Source organism: Triturus cristatus, chromosome 11, assembly GCF_964204655.1.
Source record: "Triturus cristatus chromosome 11, aTriCri1.1, whole genome shotgun sequence".
Taxonomy (NCBI): Eukaryota; Metazoa; Chordata; class Amphibia; order Caudata; family Salamandridae; genus Triturus; species Triturus cristatus.
In genome coordinates, this window is record NC_140594.1 from 757,419,935 (window position 1) to 757,446,687 (window position 26,753).

A 26,753-nucleotide genomic window follows, 5' to 3' on the forward strand; every position below is an offset into this window, starting at 1 on the left:
CGGTATGATAACATCCTGTGTCTAACAAAGCCTTTATAGTCCGCCCATTGAGACGTATAGTCTTCCTATATCGGGTAGGGATACCTCCTGTGTTAAGTACTCTTCCCCGGGACAGCCCTACTTCCATGGGTTCTACCCCTTCTGCTTTTGTTGGGCAATTACGGGAGATGTGCCCCCATTCCGCACATTTAAAGCACTGCGGACCGGTTTGGTTAGGAAAGGGGTTTAGTGAGGGCCGTACTGTCGCTTTATTCAAGCTAAGGTTTTTGGCGTAACTGGATCTAGTGTAGCCCCTTTGAGGTATTGGGGAGGGTTTCGCTGTCTGAGCCCTAAACTCTGGGGACCTATGGATTGCACACGCAAGCTCGACAGTCGTTTGTGCTGTTAAATGGGGGTGTTGCTTGACCCATGTACGTGTGTTAACTGGGAGGGCCTCTAAATACTGTTCTAAATATATTTTTTCAGTGACCTCCTCTATGGGGGACTGACCAGGCTGTAACCACCTCTCTCCTAGATCTCTGACACGGTAATAGAAGGCTCGGGGGTTTTCGCCTGTAACCCATTTTTCTTTTCTAAACTTGGCCCTGTAGTACTCTGTATCGTGCCCTAGCCGCTCAAGGACAGTTTTCTTTATTTCAGGATAGGGTGTAAGACCTGAGGGGTTAGCCGCCTGATATGCAGCTTGTAACTCGCCTGAAAGAAGGGGGGCTATATATTGACCCCATCGCTCGGGAGGCCAGCTAGCGGTCGTAGCTACCCTTTCAAAATTAACAAAAAAATAATCGGGGTCATCTCCTTCCTGGAATTTCTGTAGAACTGAACTAGGTATGTTTGGATGAATCCGGGTAGTGGATATAGCGGCCGTAAGGCGCAGGATGGCAGTGTCTTGGACCTGTTGGTTGAAAGTGAGTAAAGCAGCCTGTTCTTTAAGGGCGTTCTGGAATGCCTCTCTCTCTTTCTTGGCTTCCTGGTTTTGGTGTTCCATAACTAACTGTAAATGTCTCTGGCCTTCGGCCAACTGGGTGATCATGGCCTCCATTGTTATGGGTTGGGCCATAGCAGTCTTAAATGACCCTATCTCACTTCTGACACCACCTGTGATCACCTCACTAATGAGACGCCCAGGCAAACTGGTGTTCGTTAGGGTATTTAATGGTCAGTTGTAATATACAGAAAATGCTTTGGGCAATTGACAGATCAGGGTTGTATCAAAAGCCCACATACGGTCCTTTCTTTATCCGGGGGGGGGGAAAGAAAAAGAAAACAACGTCCGTGTGCTTCTAGAGTCCTCTCTCCGGTAGTGGGGCTGATGTCTGGGTCTGTTTCTCCTCTATATCTGGCCGTCCGCGAGGTCAAGGAGGGAGAATCGGAGTAGTGACCCTCAAAATAAAAAGAATATAAACAAATTCAGTTAAGCTGTCCTGCTTATCACTGGGTACCGCCACCATCACCCGGGAATGTGAGCTCAGGGTCTACAGGGTGAACACGTGCAAAGGAGGGAATGTGCTGTCCCCCTCTTTAGACAGACGGTGTAGAAATACTCAGTGTCCCAGCCTCCACCACCCTGTGCTGAGATATTTAACAAAAGGAACTTGCCTTCGGCCACGGCCCTCCTGGGTCGTGGCAGTAGGGGTCTTGCCGCCCTCCTCCTCGGGTCGGTCAGACCTGCAGGTAGTGCCTCTAGGTGGTAGGGTCGAATCTTCCTCTCCTGCGTTGCCCTCACTCTGCAAACCGAGCCGGGCCTCCCGAACCTGCAGGGCCCTCTCTCCCGCTTCTTTATTCTGCGTCGCAATCTTCTCTGTATTCTCCTTGTCGGTATCCTTCTCCCCACCTCTGGTCTCGACGTTATCCTCTCTCTCGTAGCACACCGGCAAGGCTTCACTTCCGCTCTTTTGGTGTCCTGGCGTTCCAAACACTAAACCGGTAACCTCCCCCTCTGGGAGATGGGTCGCGGGCGCCATCTTGGAAATCCCGTTCGAGCGCGACGCGGGATTACAGTATCCTTCTAGGGCTTTCGTTGTACCCTCTTTCAAGACCTAGCACCGGTGACTCTACTAAGAAGACAGCTGTTTAGGCCCATCACTACGAAGCTGAGAGAAGATAATATTAAGTATAGATGGACATTTCCCTTCGGGCTGGCCTTTGAACTGAACAACAAAACAAAACATATCACTGAGTTGAAAGATGGTCTGAGGCTGCTGGACCTCCCTCGCAGCACAGAGGAACATGCGGAGTCTACTTCAAAAGAAAAGGACAGTGAGAACTCACAGTTGCGCGCAAGTGCAAAGGGAAGGCACTCAAAAGACTAGAGTCAGCACCACATTGAGATCTAGGGCAAAAAAGGGCCCTTTTGTTGAGTTCAAGCCACAACTAACGCAAGAGACTCAATAGGGGAGAGATTCACTCCTGAGAGCCTTATGCTAAGCGGGGGCATGGTTAATGCACGACCATCCATGAGTCCCATACTGGACGTTCCAACTTAATGTCTTGAGGAAACATTGACTATATAGAAAAGACAGCCGGGGAAGTGGATCTGTGCCGCTCACCTCACATCGTGAACTTCTTCTTTCACGAGGCTAAGGCCGGGAGCGCTGGAGCGCTTCGGCTCAGGTTTTGTTCATATAAATGTTTTCAATGTTGAGGGGGGGTGGTTCCCGGGAGGCGGAACTAGTACAAGTATAGGCTTTAAATTCCTGTTCATGATGGCTCAGATTAAGTGTCAGTACGTTGATCATGCTGGGAAAGGTACTTTAGGATAATGCTGTTATCTATAGCTTCTTGGAACGTAAAGGGGCTGAATTCACCCCTTAAAAGGCAGAAAGTCTGGAAATATTTGTTAGACCATGGCTTTGAAGTTGTGGCGCTGCAGGAAACACACCTAAAGAGAGCGGAGGAGCCCTGGCTGTGCCACAAAAAGTATGCATTAATCTATAGATCTTCAACGACCCCAAAACATAGAGGGGTGGCTCTCATGTTCCACAATTCCCTGAAATTCCAACCTGGAGATAGTAAGTCCGACAAGGAAGGCAGGGTTATGATGGTGAAAGGGAAAGTAAGAGGGGGCTCTGTACATTCATATCAGTGTATGCACATAACACACGTCAGTCGACCTTTCTCACAGCCTTGCTAACTATGACTGGGGGGTTTGCAGAAGGCCCGGTGATACTGATGGGAGACTTCAACCTTACATGGGAAGGGGACATGGATAGTACACACCCACACAGGTCTCCTACAGGTAGCTTCCTAAAGAGTTTCAAACAGTTATTACAAACATTAGGCTTGGTTAACGCTTGGCGACATCTGTACCCTGACACTAAGGGCTACACATTATTTTCCCATTTTCACCAAACATATCGAGACTTGATTATAGCGAAATATCTCCAAATCTCTATTTCAGATCACAGCCTGGTTACGATTTGTCTCACGTGGGTGGGGCACCCCCAAGGCGCCAAGGTTGTATTTTCCGGTCTCTCTAACAAGAGACAAAGTACTAAGAGTGGAACTACTTGGGGTCATCGCAGAGTTCTTTCACTTAAACCAGCCGCAGGACCCCTCACCCTGACTAATTGGGATGTTCTTAAAGCTGTTATAAGGGGAAACTGCACAGAAGTCAATTCCACTTCAAATAAGCAAAGAGCCAAAGAAAGGGAAGCGCTAGAAAAATCCTTGGGGGACATTGAAAGGGAACACAAAAAGAACCCCTTGCACACGGTCCTGCGTCAGATGAGAGCAATCAAGGGGAAACTCACAGCGATATACTCAAACAGAGCAGAACATACCCTTCTTCGATTGCGCCACATCTCTTATGCGCAGGGGAACAAGATTGGCTCACACCTAGTAGACAGCTACGGGAAAAGAGGGAGAAAGAATTTATTGGGGCCATTTTAGATGCAGCCGGGCACACCTCCCATGAAGATACCGGTGAAGCTAATTCTTTTGGGGCTTTCTATTTGGGTTTGTATTCTAGAGATTACCTAGATCCTGCAGGGCAACACCAATACTTACAATCTCTAGAACTCCCACAGGTCTCGCCGGACTGGAATGAAAGACTAAATGCTCCCATCTCGGGGGAAGAAGTGGGCAAGGCAATCACGGCTCTCAAGCCTAATAAGTCGCCGGGACCCGATAGCTTGACAGCCCATTTTTTACAAAACCTTTGCTTCAGACATCATCCCACACCTAACATATCTCTTTAATGTGATAACGGATGATCAGATCATCTTTCAATCAATGGCAGAGGCCGTTATCACGGTTATTCACAAACCCGGGAAAAGTCCCCAAGAATGTGCGTCTTACAGGCCAATCGTGCTAATGAACCTAGATGCCAAACTCTATTCCTCAATTCTGGCGGTGCGACTGGAGGACCTGATGCCAAACCTAATCCACCCTGATCAATTGGGCTTCGTAAAAGGCAGACAGACCCACGACAATATTCGAAGAACCATTCACCTGATAGAGAAGGTGAACAAATTTAAGATACCTGCAGTATTTGTGGACCTAGACGCTGAAAGACATTTAACAGGGTGTATTGGGCATTCCTTTTTAGCACACTCAAACACCTTGGGTTTGGTAAATCATTTATAGATATCATTAAAGCTAATTATGCACGCCAGCGCTGGAGAGTCCAGGTTAATGGGTTCAGCTCAATCCTCTTTCCCCTAGAGAGAGGTACAAGGCAGGGTTATCCACTCTCGACACTACTTTTTGCTTTAAGCATTGAGCCGCTGGCCCTACGAATTCGTAAGAGAGCAGAAATCCGAGGCATTCCATTTGGGGGGGAGGAGCATAAAATATCACTTTTCGCTGACAACGTGCTGCTACCGCTCACCTCTCCCGGTCAGTCTCTACGGGTGCTGCAGGACGAACTGAAGACTTTTGAAAAAGTTTCGGGTTTTAAAGTAAATCTTACGAAATCTTTCATCCTGAATCTCACACTGTCCAAGGAGGCCGTGGGTAGATTGCGTGACTGTACCCCCCCCCCCCCCCCCACCCCCCTTTAATGGGCTAAACAAACACTTAAATACCTGGTTATTAACCTGATCTCCACGCTAGAGGGCCTGTTTAGGGCTAACTTTTCACCATTGCTGCTCCAAATTCAGCAGGATCTCAAAAGATGGAAGCCTCTCTTTATCTCGTGGCTAGGGCGCATCCATGCGATAAAATTGACCATTTTACCTAAATTATTATACCTGTTTCAGGCCCTCCTGATAGACCTAGACAGGGATTACCTGCCTAAGTTGCGGTCTCTCTTCACTCGGTACATCTGGCAGAATGGTAGAGCGCTGCTTCCCTTTCACACTCTTTGTCAGGTAAGATGTGACGGAGGGGTGGGACTAGCGGACCTCCACTTACATTTTAAAGCTGCCCAGCTCTGTATTTTGGCTGAAAGGTCAAAGAGAGAATCAGATAAACATTAACTGCATATGGACAGGGCAGTGATAGGAAGAACAATATGAGATATGATATGGAAACCCAAGAAAGATAGGCCACTAAACGCATACATTAGCACTCCCACGCGCACCACACTTAAAGTTTGGGATGAGGTGTCTAGGGGACTAGAGTGGTCTACTTTCCCTTCGCCTTATACACCTATTCATTTGAATCAGGAATTCCCTCTGGCGCTGCAAGAGCGTCCATTTGACTTATGCAGTGAGGGGGGTGTCTGATGATATCTGATCTGTTTCATAATTACGACATTTTCACATTTGCCAGCTGTCAAAGGGATTTAAAGGTGCCATCCAGCGAGCACTTCCATTATCTCCAACTCAAACACTGGGCCCTCGAGCCAGGGGTCAGGGAGGCTGCTACATGGGAGAAGACGCTAATGTAAAGATTTGTGCAGAAGGTGGGGTCCATGAGAGGGATGATCTGGCTTGGCAGCAGTTCGGGCTGGACTGTTCCCATGAGGCACAGGGTAAAGACTGATTTGCGTATATCTTGGGCTGAACTGAAGAGGCAAAGTGAGCTAAAGAATAATGATCGATTCAACCCAGATCGGTGACTGGGGGTGAGTGTCTGAAAAGTTTCAGCGCTCCGGCCATCATCCCCTTGTGTTTGCTTTGTTCATTTTAAGTTGGCAGGGTATGCCCAGAAGTGGGTCCCTTGCTCACTTTGTCACTGGATTCAAGCTTGCTTGGCTGATGAAGAGTGTTACACAGAAACCGGTCCCAGGAGGCTTGTTTCCGGTTCAGGGAAGACCTGGCTTGGCTGTTCGGGCTGGACTGTTCCATGTGGCACAGGGTCAAGACTGATTTGCATATAGCTGGGTCTGAACTGAGAGGGCAAAGTGAGCTAAAGAATGATGATGGATTCAACCCAGATCTGTGACTGGGGGTGAGTGTCTGAAAAGTTTCAGATCTCCGTCCATCATCCCCTTGTGTTTGCTTTGTTCACCCTAAGTTGGCTGGGTATGCCCAGAAGTGGGTCCCTTGCTGACTTTTCCCCTGGGTTCAAGCTAGCCTGACTGATGAAGGGTGTTACCTAGAAACCGGTCCCAGAATGCATGTTTTCGGTTCATGGAAGACCTGCCTTGGCAGTTCTGGCTGGACTCTTCCCATACGGCACATGGTCAAGACTGATTTGCATATAGCTGGGTCTGAACTGAGGTGGCGAAGTGAGCTAAAGAATGATGATGGATTCAACCCAGATCTGTGACTGGGGGTGTCTGAAAAGTTTCAGCGCTCCTTCCATCATCCCCTTGTGTTTGCTCCTTTTTTTATAACCTTCTCCTCTCTACCTCACACACGCCGTGACCCCTTTAAATGCAGACATGGGAACAAGGGACAGGGAGAGAGATCTCAGATACAGAATGGAAAAATCTGTGGAGGGATATTGCTAAGGATAACCCCTCACTAGATCTAAGGGAGGCGCATTATAAGATTCTCTTTGATTGGTACTTATTCCCAGCGAAACTCAAAAAGATCTTCCCAGAGTCTTCTGACTTATGTTGGAGAGGGTGTGGCCTTTTAGGGGACTTTAGTCACATATTGTGGGACTGCCTCTCAATTCAACCTTTTTGGGAGGATATTCTGTCTCATATGAAAGACATCCTGGGCTACCCTATCCCTACCACCGAGGAAGGAGTGCTTTTAGGACTGAGAGATCCAGAGCTAGAGCACCAAACTAAAGCAGACAGGGCCGTAATGTGGGCGTGCTTTGGGGCTGCCAAAGTAGCGATTGCTGCAGCATGGAAGAAAAAGGCAGCATTGGTGCTATCTCAGTGGGATGCTTGTCTCTGGAAAATACTGTCTATGTAAAGGATGGCGGATATTTTCAGAGACGACTATAAAGGTTTTGAATACTGATGGGGTTCTCTCATCACCTACCTTACAAGCGGTCTCCACTTGGCAGTTTGCCCACCCTCATTGCGTGCTATGCACCTATTTCAGTTTTAGTTGGGAGTCACTTGGTCACCTTGGAAAACCAGCCTGACAGCGGAAGTCTACATAAGGTTAACAGCAAAACTGAGCTGGATTTTGAGTCCAGTAATAGCCTTGTTTAAGGACCGCCTTCTGTTAATTAAGTTATATTGTGGGAGTGGGTTAAGGGGGTAGGGGGGAGGGGGTGGGGTGTTTAAAAATTCTAGGCCTTTCATGTTGTACCATCTGCGCCATGTTCTTTTATGTGATGTACAATCATTTTGTGTACTGCTAATGTGCCTAATAAAAAGAAGTTTGATTAAAAAGAAAAGGTAGGGGGCTGGTTGGCAAATTATTCCCACGTTTGGAGGTCCATAATGTCAGATGCCTGGGTATTGCAAACTATTCAGGGTTTCCAAATCGAGTCTTATGGGTCTCTCCAGCAGGATTATCGCTGACACCGGAATCAGTTTTCCCTGCAGGATGCAGCCCTAGTGGATGCGGAGGTGGAGGCCCTCTTGGTAAAAAGAGCTATTCAGCCCTCGGTTCCTCACCCAGGCAGCTTCATCATCAATCTGTTTCTAGTTGACAAGGCCAACAGTGGCAAGCGGACAGTCATAAACCTATGCAACTTCAATGAGTGGCTAGTGAACCGCCATTTCAAAATGGAGGTTATCCACTTCCTCTGAGATGTCCTAAACCCTAGACTAGATGGTCCTTCTCGATCTGAAAGACATATACCTTACGATTCTGATTTTCGCTCCCCACAAGAGATTTCTACAATTCATATGGCGCCAGTAAATATACACATTTTCCACTCTGCCCTTCGGGCTGTTCTCCGCCCTTTGGTGCTTCACAAAGTTTCACAAACCAGTCATGGAGCACCTACGGGCGCATGACGTCTGCATGACTGTGTACTTGGCCAACATGCTACTTTTGGCTCAATGTCCTCGTCAGCTGCCTATCCAGTTACAGGATGCGGTTACCCTCGTGCAGATTCTGGGGTTCATCATCAATGAGAACAAATTGCTCCTGGTTTCCTCCGAGGCGGCAGTCTTTCTGAGGTTTGTAGTAGATTCCATCAAGGCCACTTTGAATCTCCTGACTCGTAAGGTAACAAAGATCCAGCACAAGTTATATAGGACACTGACCAGGCGACATGTCTCCCTTCAGCAAATATCCCGCCTGGTGGGTCTCCTTTCTTCCTCAATACAAGCTATCTTTCCAGGGCTTTTATATTATCAGGTCCTTCAGTGCCTCATGGGGATACACCTGCACAAAGGTCCTACGTACTCCCAGAATGGTGCGTTCTCAGTTGGAGCACGGAAGGAAATAACATGGTGGCTGTCCCACATGGACTCATGGAATGGGAAAGCCATTTTCAGCTCCACTCCAGACTTGATCATAGAGTCCAATGTCAGTGGCCTAGGTTGGGGTACCAGGTGTGGAGATTTTTCCACTGGAGGTGTGTGGTCAGATCAAGGACAAGGACTACATATCAACTGCTTAGAACTTCTCGCATGGTTCTTTGCAGTCCGGTGTTGGACCCAGGACTGGATCCAATCCTGTGTCCTCTGGAAGGTGGACAATATATCGGCTGTCTGGTATATCAACCACTTAGGGGGCACACGCTCCTGACTCTCTAATCTGTTGAACAACTTTTGGCAGTACTACCTAGATCATCAGATCTCTGTCACCGCAGAATAGCTTCCGAGGCGGGAAAGCCAGATGGCGGACTGGCACTCCTGTCACCTTTGGGACTCCAGTCTCGGAAAGCTCCACTGAGACGTTTTTGCCACAATACAGGCAACCATCACTTTCCCCGGTTCTTCAGTTGGAGCCCGGACCCTCTGGCAGTAGCCACAAATGCGTTTCTCCAGGATTAGAGTCAGAAGAATAGCTATACAGTTCCTTTGTTCTTGATGATCACTTGCACATTGGCCCAGATCAGGCGACAGAGAGAGGAGGCGGTGATGGTCACCCTTATTTGGAGGTCTCAAGTCTGGTTTTCAGTTTTTATTGAAGTTTCTTGGGATTCTCCAATCTGTCTCCCCCTCTTTCTGCCCCTTCTCCTCAGTCCAGCCCAGGTACCACATCCGATTGTCCTGGAAGGGTTTTTGTCCCTGGTGGCATGGAGGATTACAGGGGACGATGGTTGGTCCTGGGGCTTTAATCAAAGGCTGAGAAACTCCTGTGCATGTCCTGGGCCGACAGCACCACTAAGCTCTATCTGTCAGCTTGGTCACGATGGACCAGTTGGTGCGTGTGATGGAGTCTGGATCCCATGGTCCCAGACATAATGCAAGTGCTTAATTTTCTGGCTTCTCTGGTGTCTGAAGATTTGGCGTATCGCTCAATTTATACCTTTTGGTCGACCATTTCGGCTGGGCACCTTCCTCTGGATGGCTCTCCAATCTGGAAACACCCTTTCGTGTACAGGCTGCTTCAGGGCATCCGTCTGTCTCTTCCCCCAGAACCACGGTACTCAGTCCTATGGGACAGAGGTTGAGAGCTAAATTAGCATTATGACTCAAGGCAGATTTCTTAGCCCAAGGAAGGTGCCTATTTTCAGGGCCACATCACGAGGCAAAGTCTTAAACTAGAAAACATCCCATGAAGACTGTTCTCCATATGTTGATTCTGCAACAATTGACAATTGCATCTCCAAATGAGATTTTGCGGCCTGCAACTCCTTTTGGTACAGCAGTAAGATCATGACGCTGTGGTAAATATTTAATTACCTATACTATTTTTGATGCGGTAAAATCTAGTAAGAATAACTCAGTAAAATAAGAGGCAGAATCCGTGGTATTAGAGGTTCTGAAAGGCTTTATTCCTCTATAAAGGAATTATGGTTCGAACCATAGGCATCAAATTCCATCACCACGAGGGTTCAGGAAGGGAAGGCAATACATTATTGACAGGTAATCATATATATATGAAATAAATTGCAGTAAGACAGATGCAGGAGGCGTAACAGCTGATAAGACAGATAAGAATACACATACGTAATGAAAAAAGGCGTACATATAGGCGTAAACTAGAAACGTCATTATACATGATGTCACAAGTGGGTGGATCCATAAGAGAATCCTGCAATGTCAGCAGAAATACTTGGCAGAGATGCGCGCGCAGCCGCATGACGTGTGATAGACGTGCAACTAGAGGGTGAAGGGGACTTGACATTTAGCTCTACATGTGGAGACAGAAGTCTGGGGGGTCAAGTCAACCTAATCCCAAATCATATCTAATATCTTATGTTTAAAGAACTGTGTTATCCAAAAGGAAAAGGTCTCTCGGACGGAATCTATTCTATACTGACTGTTAGTGCGTGTACAAGCGTCTAAGTGTCTACATGAGATGCGAGGGGGCAGGAATCTTCCATGGTAACAGGGGCTATGAATTACTTGCATGAGGACAGTGAGGCCAGGCCCTTTGCTCGGTAGCTGAAAGAATGTTTACCTAAACTACTAGACAGGAATGCATTGGATGAGGAGCGGAGCAGATAATCTTGAAGGTGAAATACAGTTTTTGGCAGGCAACAGGCCGAGTCAGGCACCGTTAGCCGTGCAGGGAGTAGGACAAAGTTCATGGATACAGATGCGAGCTCAGACTGGAGCTGTCAGAGGTAGAAGGCAGGAAAAGGCTTGATGGCAGAATTCAGGGCCTACTCGCCTGAACTGTAAAATGGTGAAAGTGAACCACATAAAGTCGGTGGCCTTTGATACTTAGGAACGGAATATCCGACCCATTCATGGCGGATCTGAAAGAGGACATGTTAACGGTGGACGCATATGTATTTGCGTCTTCATAACTGGAACTGGAGGGAACATACATGTACTTGTGGCATATACATGGAGCCGTTGGGGTCTAAGATAGGGGACATAACTGATCATAAAATTCATATTTCCTCATTCCCTCCTTGTCCCCTACGGACCCTCAGGAGATATCGATCTTCATCAATCCATCAATCTGTTCATATAGCATCATTTGTTCTTCTTTCTTCTTCCGGGATCTTGAGCGAAAACTTGGATGTGGAATACACGACGTGGCACACAGACCACAAATCGCTGGCCCACATTGTAGACATAAGCAGCAACTGAATAGTATGAGAAAGCCAATACCTAGGAAGGATACGATCCTCCATCCCCAGGCTGACAACACGCTCCAGAACCAACCGGACCAAGTCCAGGTGCCTGGACTCTGGTGTATCTGGCTTACAATCTTATGAAGGCGAGTTATGGCTTTATATACTGACGGCGAGTTTTCTGGTATGAAAACACAGCAACTTGATCCGATGACCCTACAAGCTCCGCCCCTATCGGCCAGGATGACGTCGAGGACAAGACGATTTTGAAGAACAACAATCCGCATCGCAGACTGCTCCTCTGTTAAGTTGCCTAAGGCGGAAGTAGTTTCATTTACTACTGCTTCAAGGGTTCTAGTTAATCTACGTATCAGCTTACTATTAGTAACTGTACCTATATAGGGAAAGAAACCTTTATTGAAATCTGTGTATTGTTCCCATGCTGTTTCAGTGTAATCGACAATCGGGAGATCTCTCTGTTGTCTATTGTGTACTAAATGGGTATTTCTGTGATAATCAGGAGGGGCTAGGAAAACAGGTGGCAGAAGGAATGCGATGTAACAGGTACCATCCCAATCGAGAGGTAAACGTATATATGCAGTCTGGCCACATATGAAGTAGGAATGACGAGAAGCTCTAAATGTAGACTTGCCTTGATCACTAAATTCTATTACAGTGGTACATTTACTATGGCCCATGTGTATTGAACCATTCTTTCTTACACATAATTCACCTTTAACTGGAAATACCGACATAGCAGGCAAGATTGGTGTAGCTTCGGATTCAACATTCAGAATCATGAGGTTAAGTGTAAAATTACCTAATCCATATACTTCATTTTCTAGATCAGTTCCTGTTCTTTTGGGAAGTCCCTCCTTGTTAGGGTAGCAGACTTTATGTAAAACTAGGTTCAGGTTTCCCCATACCCAGTTGTCTTGATAAACTACTGAATTTGAATCTAGGGAATTAATCAAACTAAACCATGCTCCACAGGAGCCATTGTGTGTGAACGGATACGGAAAGAGAGGCAGAACTCCCTTATAGTTCTGATAGGGAGGGAGTCGGCCACATATCCAACAATTGGTAGCATTGCTGGTCTGATGGGAATGATGTAACATACTAATGAAAGTGTTATTGCGCAGCGCAAATCTATAAGACAACTCATGCGGAGGTAATTCGCTAAAAGAATGTTCAGCAGTAACATTGTAAGCACGTTTAGAAATAGGGTAATACATATGTAGCAATACACTAGTGATGATGATCAGAAAACTTAGAAAAAACAAAATTAATAATGTCACGATGCAGTGACTATGAAGTGTTTTACAGTACGCATGCTTTTTAAGCTGTATCTGTCGATTTCTCTCTCTATTTCGGTCTAGAGGATACATGTAAGAGACAAATTCAACCGATTCACCTTGGAGAGGACTTAAACAATCAAATTGTCTGACTTGCTAGACCTTAGTTTCAGTTTATAGAGTTCGTGCTCCGTCTGTTCAACCAAGGGGAGCTTTGAATCTGTCTGTGAGGGAATGCAGGGCTGAGTGTTCACATCGGACGGTAGTCCATAAAAGTTTTTGATATGGCTCGAGTGCAACCACCCTTTACGTCCCTCAATCTTCACGGCTGTCCTTGTAGTCAGTAGGACGAGCTTGGGCGACTTCCACCTAGGCTCCAGCTGGATCTTTCGGTCGAAATTCCTCACAAGAACCAGGTCACCTGGAACCACGTCATGGGGCTTCACCTCAGTGTTATCGGGAAAAGCTGCAGCTACCTGTGAACGACAAGATTGTAGTGCAGACATCAAGGAAGCCAGGTAATCTGTCAGCATATTACAGTCAACATCAGTTATTTTACGAGGTATAGGCGTCCCCCACATATTTGGTGGTCTACCGAAGATCACCTCATACGGGGATAGCCCTGTTCGGGAATGTGCTACCATTCTCATGTAAAAGAGTGCAACTGGTAAGGCTACTATCCAATCAACACCTTTTTCTCTACATATTTTGGACAATCTAATTTTCAGAGTTTGATTATGGCGTTCCACGAGACCTGCTGCCTCGGGATGTCGGACACAGTGGAATTTCCATTGGTAACCTAACAAAAGTGAAACGTGTTTCATTAGTTCGGATGAGAATGGTTGGCCGTTATCTGAGTATACAACACGTGGTAAACCGTACCGTGGGAAGAATTCTCGAACTAACTGTTTGGCAGTAGTCGGGGCAGTGTAATCTGAAACCGGGTAGGCTTCTGTCCAACGGGAAAGAGCACAAACAACTACGAGAACATATTTGAATCCTCGACATCGTTCCATCTGGATATAATCCATCTGGAGGACTTCAAAAGGGTGATCAGGAGATTGAAATCCACCCTGTTCTACGGGAATGCTTTTACCTGGGTTAAACTGACAACATATCATACAGGTACGTACTTTTTGTTTTGCTGCTGCTCGTAAATGTTTGTTGAACCAGATGTGTTGAATGCTGTCTAGCATAGCTTTCTCTCCTAGGTGCGCTGGACTATGTATTGTGTTAATGATGACTTGAACCATGGAGTCGGGAAGAAACCATATAGATTTTTCCTTCGTCATCCATCCTTGATCCGTTTGGATCCCTCCTAATTCAGTCCATTTCTTTATTTCTTCTGGTGTAGCATGTGTCTGTATGTCAATTACATCAAGGGCGGGATCCTTAACTGTCATGCAATGTGTTGGTGTCGGAACTATTGTCTTTGTCGTGTCAGTTGTGTGAGTTTGAGCAGTCTGTTTAGCTGTTCTGTCAGCTAGGTCGTTACCCTGAGAAATGATATCGGTAACTTTCGTATGGGCTTTGCATTTCATAATAGATATTGCAGTGGGTAGATGAATCGCATCTAATAAAGCTTGAATGAGGGGTCCGTGTTGGATGTGGGCACCGTGAGAAGTTAAATAACCTCTCTCTCGCCACAGCACGCCGAAGTCATGGACGACTCCGAATGCATAACGTGAATCTGTGTATATGTTGACTTTCTTATTGGTGGCTTGAATACAGGCTTGTGTCAGAGCGATGAGCTCTGCTGCTTGAGCTGACAAAGTGTTAATACAATTTGTTTCAATGACTTCAGTGTCTGTTGTGACTGCATACGCGGCCACTAACTCTCCTGTATTTGTTCTCATGCATGAACCATCTACATACAACGTCAGGTCTGGATCTGACAATGGGATATCTGTCAAGTCTTGTCTGGGTTTCGTCGTGATAGTAATGACTTCAATACAATCATGTGCTAATGGGTCTGTTCCATTGACTGGCAAAAGTGTGGCAGGATTCAATGTATTACAACGTCTGATTTCTATGTGTGGCTGAAACAATGTCAATTCGTAACCGGTAAGTCTTGCTATAGTCAGGTGTTGTGTTTGCGTTCGGTTCAGAAGAACCTCTACTGCATGTGGTACTTGTACTGTCAATTGATGTCCTAATACTATGGCATCGCTTTGTCTTATTGCTAAAGCTGTTGCTGCCACTGATTTCAGGCACGCAGGAAGAGCCTGGGCTACGGGATCTAATGTACTAGAAAAATAAGCACATGGTTTGTGTGATCCTGCTTGTTCCTGAGTGAGTACTGACAAGGCAGTACCTTCGCGTTCTGTAACAAAAAGTGTAAAATGTTTACTGTAACATGGTGTTGCTAAAACAGGTGCTTGACATAAAGCTTTCTTTAAGCTTTCAAAGGCATGTGTGTGTTCTTGAGTCCAAGGGAGGACAGTCGATCTGGCTGCCTCCTGTGTTGTCAACTGAATAAGTGGTTTTGCTAAAAATGCATATTGAGGGATCCACTGCCTACAGTATGAAGTGAGACCTATAAAAGCCCGCACCTCCTTTTGTGTCTTGGGTGGTGGCATGTTGGCAATTAACTGGATGCGGTCGGGTGTAAGCTGTCTTCCCTCCTTGGACAGCAAGTGCCCAAGGTAAACAACTTGCTGGACACAGAATTGCAGCTTAGAAGGGGACACCTTGTGCCCCTTGTCGGCTAAAAATTGTAAAACCGTCAGTGATGCTTTTTCACATTCAGGTTCGCTTCGAGCGGTGATCAGCAGATCATCGACATATTGAAGCAGGGCAGTGTTAACTGGCATGTGGATACTGTCAAGTTCTCGTTTTAGTGCTTGGCTATAGATGCTGGGGCTTTCTGTGAATCCTTGAGGTGCGCGTGTGAATTTAAAACTTCGTCCATTTAAACTGAATCCGAACAAGTATTGACTTTCCGGATCGATTGGGACGCTAAAGAAGGCATTCTTGAGGTCAATTACAGTAAAGAACGTTGCTCCTGAATCAATAGCTGTTAGTAATGAAGAGATATCTGGGACCACGGGGTATTGTGGTACAATGCATTTATTTAATTCGCGCAGATCAATAACTAATCGATATACTGGCGGAGCTTTTGGATCCGTTGTTTTAAGAATCGGAATTATCGGTGAATTACATACATTTGAGTCGGTTTCCACAACCACTCCTTGCGCGATGAGCTCGTCAATGATTTGCAGTAAAGCCACTTCAGCTTCTGGTGGTAACTTGTATTGTCGCATTCGTGGTAGTACCACTCCTGTTTTTAGTGTGACTCGATATGGTGTAATGTTCATGCAACCAACATCAGTGGGGCCTTGTGCCCATAAATGTGTAGGTAAATTCTGCAGCCGGTGATCCATGTCTCTGGACACATAGTGACCTTTGAAGTCACGTAAAAATAATCTTACTCCTTCCGGAGAACAACATATTATAGCTCCTAGAGCTTTCAATGTTTTTATACCTAACAGGTTTTCTGGACATGATTTAGTAAGCAATAAATCTGTAGTTCGTGTCAATGGACCAACTGTAAGTGGAAGGGGTTGCGATACTTCGTTAATGATAGGCTTTCCTGAGAATCCAAGGGAAATATTCTGTGAGCCTGAGAGGGGTGCCCCTGGAACTTCACTGCGTCGTATAGTTGTTCTGCTTGCCCCTGTATCAAGTAAAAACTTTCTGTCTTCCCCTAATAGTTCACTATGTACATAAGGTCCCTCTTGATCTACAGGAACCTCGATAAGGGGTAAGCCAACTTCCCTCTCTAGGCTATTTCATGTGTATCGCTGATAATCGGGATAATCTGCTTGTGCATACTGATACATCTGTTGCGTTGTTGCTTGTGTGGCAGCAATAGGCTGCTGCTGTGATGTGGCTACGGTCTGTTGTGGAGCTGCCTGTTGTGGAGCGGGCCTAGATTGTGCATGCTGAGGGATTTGTTGTTGGTTCTGATCCTGTCTAGGTGGACGTGGTCTCTCCTGGGTTTTACCCGTGGCGATATTATGTTTCAGAACTGCACAATCGTGTATATAATGACCTGACTGTTTACAATAGTTGCATGTCCCTTTTACAGGACCTGCGGAATCACCCTTTTTGTGACCATCAGCTGGAACTGACTGAGCAACAAACATTTTCATTTTCGTGTCTTTCATACGTCTTTGTTCATGTTCTTGTTCTTCTCTAATTCTATTGTGATGATATTGTAACATTTGTAACATCTGTGACGGGGTGTTACCTTGCCAGGTACTCTCGAATTTCAATACTCTATTCTTAACTTGGGGCAGGGAATTTTCAACTAATTTTGTCACAAACAGATGTGGATATGACTCGCTACTTGCTTTTATGCCACTATTTATACCAAAACATTTTTCAAATCGGGAATAGAAATCACTAGTGTCTTCATCTTGCTTTTGTTTACAGGCTGAGATTGCACCCCAGTCTTCCTTTTTCGTACTTAATAAACGTGGCAGTACCTGCACTAGTAATCCTGGTAGTGCTGTAGTCTTTTCCCCAAGCCCTGAACCTGGAGCTCGGGCCTTTTCTTCGGTTTCTAATGCTGTCCAATCTATCTTCTGATCTCCCACCTCCCAATCCTTTTCTTTGAGTTTTTCGTAGACACCAGCAGGCATTAATACTTTTAATATTTTCATAATGTCAGGGTAGGTATACTCTCCCATGAGTAACATGTCTTTGATCTCACGGTGGAAACCCGCTGGGTCCTTGTCATGGCTAGGTACTACTTTCTTCATCTCTAATAATTCAATTTTAGTTATGGGCGTGTACACAAACACTCGTTTGAAATTATCGTCATCAATTCTGATAGGGTGTACTTCGCGTAAGGGATTCTGTCTATCCATGTAATACGTTGTTCTTTCCTTGATGGGAACTGAGACATGTTCTGGGCATACGAAAACAATATACTGGTTTCGAAATTCTAGAATTTCTTTAATTAAATCAGTACCTGAACCTCTCCATCTATTCGTGAGTAATTCTGTCAATATGTCAGGTAGGGGACCAGGATCGGAGTGTTGGCTTTTATATAATATAAGGAGTTGTTGAATCATGTATATACCAGCTAAACGCTGTTCGTCTGGGGTAAGGTTCAAAAACGTGTGTGCTAGCGCATCATCACTGTATTTTCCGGGACTGTCAGCCCATAGTACTGCTGACCTGGCTAATTCTTGTTCATCCATAGAATCGAGCATATGATACCCCCTTCGGTCTCGGAGTAATTTATCAGCGGCTTGAAATAGGTGTTCAGGAGACCTTATATTTAACATAGGGGTTTGGAAATTTCTGTTACATTCTGGGCGTATCGGACGTATTGGATCATTAAAGCATCTAGTATTATTAAGAGATCTTCCTCTACCTACATAAGCCATCGTTTCTAAATGTCCTGCGGCCATTTCTGATTCTTGCTCCTCCTCTCCCTCTGATTCAGTTCTGTCTGCCTCTAATCTTTCTTTATGTATTCGTTCTACTTCTTTGCGGATCTTTCGGTACATGGCGACTATACACGCCTGTCTATCATGTTTCCCGTCTGATATATTCTGACCCCATTTGGCGAGTTTCTGCATGGTATCATGATCTACCTCAGGCCTGTCTTGGTTCCTGATCACGCAGTTTATGAAGAAGCGTAACAGTTGTCTCTGTACATCCACTTTCTGGTATTCCATGGCTTCGTTAATACTTTCAGGGCCTCGCCCTGATTGGACAAAGTGATATATATTGTCTAGATGCTCAACCATTCCTGGTATCGTCATTAAATACATTGTAGCTCGTCGTATGCGTAGTGATGACAGTAGCAGTCTGTCCTGCCTACCTGGCACTGGATCATATCTACAATCCACAAGATGGTCTTTAAACATGTCGGAAGTTGCTAGTTGGGGTGTACGTTGGCATGCTAATTCTCTAAGGGTCAATTTATTTCCTCGCGGTGGCGTGGCAAAAATGTCTGTCGTACCTCCTGTAGCACCATCTGAGGTGCTGGGCACGAAAGGATTTGTTGGATGTAAGATAGAAATTGTAGATGCGGGAAAAGCGGTAGAAACGGACGGACCTGTGGGAACGTGCGTAGGAGTTTGTTGTCGCGGGGATACAGACGGATGATCTTGGCGTTGAACACCATCGGCAAGCGGTGTGTGTGGTGTGGTATTAACATATTCGGGAGCTACATCGTCTAAATAGGAAGAAAGGAAAACATCTTTTGCGGTTTTGGGATGTGCTTTTATCGGGAGCAATGGAGGTGGCAAGTCTTTCGGTATTTCCGGGGTGGCCTTAGGTAGACCTTCGGCCAGAAGAGGATACATACCATTCATAAGGGTGTTTCTTTGTCTGTCTACTTGTTCTGCTTTTACTCGGGTACCTTCCTCAATTAATATATTTTCTCGGGCTTTATTTGAATTCTCCCTACTTTTCTCTTCCTGTCTGAGCGCTTTTTCTGTACGTCTATATGATTCTTTACGCCATAATTCAATGGCATCTTTCTGTGACTGTCTGGCTTTCTTTTTCCATAATTCTTCTTCTACTCTCATGATGCAATCTGCATCCCATGTCCCAGCTGCGGGCCACCTCTGACTTTCTGGTAAATCCTTGGTATAGTCTACCCATAAATCAAGAAATAATACGGCGTCTAGGCCATGCTTATGATACATAAAGTACCCTGGGGTGTCCCTAGGTGGAATGGGAACAGCTTCTTCGAGTACCCCTTTTCTAGTTTTGATCTGTCTTAATTTTGAAAAGAGCGGCATTTTTAGACCTGGTTACTTAATCTTGAACACACTTAATACAATAAACACAATAATGAACAATCATTCACACCACAATATGTAGAATATGTAGAACGTATCAAAACATTTAACATTTAACGAACAATGATAACTAATAGAAAACTAGTTACTGACATAATACTAACACTGGATGATACTGAATTATATACAAGACATACTAGATATACTGCTAAAACAGTACAGATACACTGCTGAAACAGTGCAGACCTGATTTGTGTACCCAAACCCGTCTTGACCGGCACAGACTATGTGCACGTCTAAATGCCTCCCCGGCAACGGTACTCACCGGGTAGCACGGAACGGAAGGCCTCGGAACTGAACTGGACTGGACCGGACTGGACTCGACTCGACGCGGAACTTCGAAATCTGGTGGGCCTCTGTATACCTCGGATCTTGCTCTCTCAGCTAGGCTCTGGTCGGGATACTTCGCACTTCTCACCGCCTCGTCTGGGTGTTGATCGCAGCCTCAGTCACCCCCGCTTGGCCGGAGGGAGATACAGGAAATCCTGCGGGTACGCGTTGTTGTCCGTCCAGCTGTGGCAGGAGACCGGGCCTGCAACGCACCTCCGGCGCGTGAGATGAGAAAGCGTCCCTGTTCGGGCGCCAATTTATGTGGTAAATATTTAATTACCTATACTATTTTTGATGCGGTAAAATCTAGTAAGAATAACTCAGTAAAATAAGAGGCAGAATCCGTGGTATTAGAGGTTCTGAAAGGCTTTATTCCTCTATAAAGGAATTATGGTTCGAACCATAGGCATCAAATTCCATCACCACGAGGGTTCAGGAAGGGAAGGCAATACATTATTGACAGGTAATCATATATATATGAAATAAATTGCAGTAAGACAGATGCAGGAGGCGTAACAGCTGATAAGACAGATAAGAATACACATACGTAATGAAAAAAGGCGTACATATAGGCGTAAACTAGAAACGTCATTATACATGATGTCACAAGTGGGTGGATCCATAAGAGAATCCTGCAATGTCAGCAGAAATACTTGGCAGAGATGCGCGCGCAGCCGCATGACGTGTGATAGACGTGCAACTAGAGGGTGAAGGGGACTTGACATTTAGCTCTACATGTGGAGACAGAAGTCTGGGGGGTCAAGTCAACCTAATCCCAAATCATATCTAATATCTTATGTTTAAAGAACTGTGTTATCCAAAAGGAAAAGGTGTCTCGGACGGAATCTATTCTATACTGACTGTTAGTGCGTGTACAAGCGTCTAAGTGTCTACATGAGATGCGAGGGGGCAGGAATCTTCCATGGTAACAGGGGCTATGAATTACTTGCATGAGGACAGTGAGGCCAGGCCCTTTGCTCGGTAGCTGAAAGAATGTTTACCTAAACTACTAGACAGGAATGCATTGGATGAGGAGCGGAGCAGATAATCTTGAAGGTGAAATACAGTTTTTGGCAGGCAACAGGCCGAGTCAGGCACCGTTAGCCGTGCAGGGAGTAGGACAAAGTTCATGGATACAGATGCGAGCTCAGACTGGAGCTGTCAGAGGTAGAAGGCAGGAAAAGGCTTGATGGCAGAATTCAGGGCCTACTCGCCTGAACTGTAAAATGGTGAAAGTGAACCACATAAAGTCGGTGGCCTTTGATACTTAGGAACGGAATATCCGACCCATTCATGGCGGATCTGAAAGAGGACATGTTAACGGTGGACGCATATGTATTTGCGTCTTCATAACTGGAACTGGAGGGAACATACATGTACTTGTGGCATATACATGGAGCCGTTGGTGTCTAAGATAGGGGACATAACTGATCATAAAATTCATATTTCCTCAACGCTAGCATTTCCAAAGGGCAAATAGAAAATTGCTCACAGCAAGCAACCAAGAAGGGGCTATAGGTCCAGACCACACACAAAAAAATGAAGGGCATTTACAATTAGAACACACCATATAGATGAACTGGGTACAGAAGGAACATTCAGAGCCGTAAACACAAATAACCATGGTAAAAGGCATTGTAACAGGGCACATAAAACAGTGGGGTGCATGTAAGTTGACCTCAACATTCCAGATCATTATGGATTCTGCCTCCAGTCTTGAACCTTTCACCTAGAAATCATTGATTTCAGGTATGTTAGTCTAATTATTTCAACATGTCTGTAATGACCTGGAGGATGACGGTCGCCCGAGGTTCAACGAGAATGCACTCAAAAGTAGTCGTTAGATTAGAGATCTGAGCATCCACATGAAGTATAACATCATTCAGAAACTGTAGTACTAGCCACTCAGTCTGAATGACAAGCTGATAAGATGATGTTTTTATTCTCAGATATAAATGAGTGTGATTCCAGACCCTGCTTGAATGGAGGAACATGTATTGACCTCGTTGATAACTACATCTGTGCCTGTCCTGAGTTCTATATGGGACCCCACTGTAACGCAGGTGTGTATCCCGAAACGGTCTCACGTATGTTGCTTGTCGCCACATATATGTTCTCACTCCTTACGGTAACTCTGTATTGCATCTTGGTGTCAAAAATGTATGTGGACAACTGATTTTGTATATATGAATTCCCAAACCACTTCGAAGGGTTCCACTGTGAACAGAGTATTTCTACTGTGAGGCATCCATTATGGAAAACTGTCTCTGGCTCCTCTCTACGCTTAAAAGACTTTATGTGACACTATTATGCAGTGGTGGCAGCTCCATTAGGGCGTTGGAGCGCTGCCCCACTGCTTTTTCGCAGTGCGTGAAGCAGAAAATAAAATGGTATTTTAAATACCATTTTATTCTCTGCAAGAAATCAGAGGGCAAGGGTATGCCTGGTTGGGCGCGGGCGGGAGCCTATGCTTGGTTGGGGGTGGGCGGGTCGAGGAGGAGTGGCATCCACCACTCTGAGTGCCCTGACTGTTTGTTCGGCCCTGGGGCCGAGCAAAACAATCATGCACACTCTACATTTTCTCTATGTAGGCAGCCTACATAGAGAAAATAGCGTTCCTACTGGTGCCCGGCTGGGCGCCATCCAGGACTCACTGGGCGCCGCCCTGGACTCCACACCAATCACAACGCTGCCATTACAGCGTTGTGATTGGCTTACAGGAGGTGAGGGAGCAGCATGCCTGTTCTTCCTGTTCAGGAGCAGTGCAGCAGAGGCGGCGCGGGAGTGGGACCCGACCCAGGGGCTTTAAGGTAATCTGCACCTTCATTAGTCACTGAAATTTACCACAAGTGCTCCTAAAAGCGGCTGCGTGGTACCAAGAAGGACGTCACTCCAGACAGCCCAAGTTGTCCTGCTCGTGCCTCCCAAGTGGGCTTTTAAAAATCTGACCACACGCTTTGGCTGGCCTCAAGCTTGCGGTTACGCGCGCGTGCACGCACGCAGCCGCCATCTGCTCATCATGGCTCATTAACTCCACACACACAACCCGCCCCCCCTCTCTTCCTCATTAAGCATGAGATCACTTTCATGGTTGCGTCAGTTTCACGATCGCACGGCCAATGCTTGTTCAAATAACCTACTAGTGTCACCTTTTTCAAATAAACCTATTTCAATTAGCAACAACATAATGAAGTCCGTTCGCTGCAACTCGAGTCATGATATATACGGGAATGGAGCCGTAGCAATGTCCGCTCACCCTTTCCAGCAGGGCCGCATCGAGGCACGCTCCTTCAAGACAGCATGTGTAACAGCAGGTCACCGGGCCAGCTCTCTCCAGTGCTCTCCTCGCCATTAGTGACTCAAATGCCTGCTACTTCTCCAAGCCCACGCCTATTTTCCTTTCTCCTTACATGCTCACATTACATTCTTTTTCAGACCCCCCTTTGACTTACTTTGTTTTTCAGGCTCCCCCTTAACTTACTTTGCTTTTCATGCCCCTCTAAACACGTTCCCCTACACCCTCCCCCCATCCCCCCCCACCCCCCGTTTTTAGGTCTCGCCTGAGCCAGCGCATGCGCTGCTCTGCGAGACATTTAGTAACTGGGGTTTTCAAAGTGCTACCACACGCTTTTGCTGGCCTCAAGCTTGCGGTTACGCGCGCGTGCAGCCGCCATCTGCTCGTTATGGCTCACATTAACTCTACACACACCCCGCTCCCCCTCTCTTCCTCATTAAACATGAGATCACTTTCACTTTCGCGACCACTCGGCCGCGTCACTTTCACGGCCGTGCGGCCAATGCTTGTTATACCAGGGACACGTACGTCACAATGGTGATCTTTCAACATGTCATCAGACATCACCACTGTGGGCGATACCACCACATTTTCCATTTTAACAATAAGATCAGCACAAAGGAAGTTCAAAATCCGATTTCTTGACGAGATCTATCTATTCCACACAAAATGATCCAACCGTGAACCTGAAAGAATACCCCGCCCTCAACAGTTGTTTCCTTTTCACTTTGACGCAGTGAAGAGAGTCCTCCCCTCTGCACGGACGTGGGTCCCTGTCTCGAGACATCACATTGCACGGCCTGTGATTTTGTAAGTGTTCCATTGCCAGGGTTCTGCTCTTTTGCTTTTGTGAAGGTGCGGACGCTTTCAAATGAATGTTAAATTTTTTTTATTAAGATCATATGAAAAAAGAAAACAGATTGACATAATTTAAAATGAATTTTAGAAAGTACGTTCTTCTGAGTTTAGAATAAATTACATATTCAGTATAATGCTCCTCACAGCCTGTCTGCACAAAGAGTATTTAATTTAAATATGAAACTATTCTGAGTGAATAACATGCCCATCTCCGTATTTGACCTACTCCTTGTCTGTGTCCAGTAATTCCCCTCACGCCTATCAAAATGTCTTTGGGTCGAGTTTGCGCTATACAAAACTGCCCAAAAAATCCTCTCTCTGCAGCCCATTCGAACAGTATACCGTAACTCCCTATTGAAGCTGGCGTGCGTGATCGTACCTGCCATCTTAGCTCAGGAAACAACGCTTTACTCCTTGCACGCCGGGGACATCTTGGAACTGGAAGTGCAATGCGCATGTTTCTCGTAGTTGCTGCGCCAGGGGATGCCGGAAATAAGCTGGACATGTAAAGATAGGAGACAGGAAATAATTTCTTTTGCTGCGTTCGTCTGCTTCTTTCTTCCGGTGCTGGTCTCCCATGCTGCAATCATGTCTGCGTTCGAACAGCTTTGAGCCAATGTTGGCAAACTTCTAAAAAGCATTGACAGGTAACGCATACACGTACTATTCGAGTTCCTGGGAAAAGGATGAAAGGGCAGCCAATAGAAGAGAAGTGCTACTATTTTATGAGCTCCTTCAAGCGATGTGATCAGCTCACTCCCCTTCTTAAGACCGCTATTACCGGCTGTTGATCCCACTCCCTCATTAGCTACTAGATCATGATACGATGAGACCCTCGTTTATCTATTCTTTTTATTTTGGTCTGCCTGTAGTATAATCCGATAAGGTTATTGTCCCTTTGAAACCACTACACACCTAAAGCCCTGCCTAGTGACTCGGCAGTTGTTTCTAATTACGTTGATTTTCTTGTTTTTGCAGTTTTGTAGAGCATTATTTTTTTATTCTGGACATTATTTCGCGAGACATATGCCGGAAGTAATTCATTACCTTAACAGTCATTTAACATCTTCTAATTATACACTTACATGTAAAATGCATATGCATTTATATATAACCTCGTACCTCTCCAAATAAAAGTAGTGCACCATTGAGAGCGATTATACTCTTCGTAGGTTGCTTTATTTTATAGGCGATATTTATATAGCTGCTATTCAAGGCTACTTATGTAGTATATAAATACCGCCAATAGAACCCCTGAAAGGTATCATAGACGCAGCAGGGTGGCGCGTCAAGAGTTGAAGGAATCCAAACACATCACCCACAAGTTAAACGAACTACACTGCTCCCCTTACAGCCGGGTCATCTTGAGAACAACTGCATCACTTCTAAATCCCTTAATAACAAGATCGCAGTTTACCTGGCAAACAAATTCACATTCTACAAACGCCAACATACACACACATACATACATCTACATTCTTCTTACCTTCCTAGACAGCATCAATTTCTCCTCCTCCTTCCCTCATGTTTTTATTTTACTGCCAATTTGTTTTGCACAATTTCATATAGGCAAGTTCAACAGCAAGTATTTTTCATCGGAGCACTTACACACGTATTGAGCAGGGCGCTGGTTAAGGCATTGGGGCGAGGGGACCCCCGATCGCTACTTCTCAGGTATTTAATTTCATTCCCGACCATGAAGTGTCTTATTGGTGGGGGGAGGAGGAAACTCTGCCTGTTCAAACACTTTGGGGCAACTGTACTATGACTCTTCAGTCACCTAACTATCAGGCCATCATTCAGCTGCTATCGGGGTCACCAACCACCTAGGTATGTTTGTCATCTGATTGTGTATTATTACTTCTCCCCTCCACTCCGACCCCGCTCCGGATTCTTCCAAGTCTCCAGGACTTCTCTCCATAGTTCTGCAATGGGACGACGCCTGAGCACCCTCTTTTCCTCTCTAACCAGGACTCAGCCCCGGCCTAATAGGTCACATCTTGCCTCCACATAGAGTTGCGGGCCCAACCTCTGCTTTCCAAGCCAACGCTATTCGTCTTCTAGCTAGGACTAGGGCATGGTCCAGGAACCTATCCCGCACCTTTCATTTAAGTGGCAGAGGGAAGAGCCCCAGCAAGCACACCTCCACTGTGTCCTCCAATGTACGCTGTACCTGCTGACCTCAACACCTTCTCCCACAGCCCACACAAGACGGCACGTCCCCAACTCATAATTATGAAATCTGCATCTTTATGATCGCATCTCTGGCATTTGCGACCCTCGCCACCTTAGACAGTCCTGAGTTTGTGGGGAGTCATATACGTCATATGGGTGTAGTTGAACTGTGTGTACTTCAGTCTGGTGTTACGTGAAACCTTTTTTGGATATGCAAGCATTTACATTTGATGAAATATCTTCTGATGGTCTGTTGCCTATTGCTGCAGAGAGACCATAAAAGGGTTTGGTAGAGGAGTGCAGGACTCTTATGTCCCTCCTCTTGCAGCGGCAGAATATCCTGCAGAAACGCTAATCGTGATTTGTTTGGTGTGGGCAGCATGGTTAATATCTTTCATGGTGGAATCACCTCACTATTATCAATCAGGACGAGAAGACCCATGTGTGGAATGCTTTTTCCCACTGACGAAATGTCACAACCAAAAACAGGCATTCAATACAATGCATTTTACCAGTCTCATAAAAAAC

General features: G+C 45.8%; 1 protein-coding gene across 5 annotated transcripts in view; it reads left to right on the plus strand.

The window, feature by feature from the left end:
* Positions 1-26,753, plus strand: part of SNED1 (sushi, nidogen and EGF like domains 1) — a 3,096,442-nt gene that overhangs the window by 793,932 nt on the left and 2,275,757 nt on the right. For 3 of the 5 annotated variants that reach the window (XM_085634426.1, XM_085634427.1, XM_085634428.1), the window contains one exon: positions 21,847-21,960. The exons of the other annotated variants lie outside the window; for them this stretch is intronic. In XM_085634426.1, coding sequence (XP_085490552.1) covers positions 21,847-21,960 — 114 coding nt within the window. The remainder of the gene's footprint in view (positions 1-21,846; positions 21,961-26,753) is intronic. 5 annotated transcript variants of the gene reach the window in all.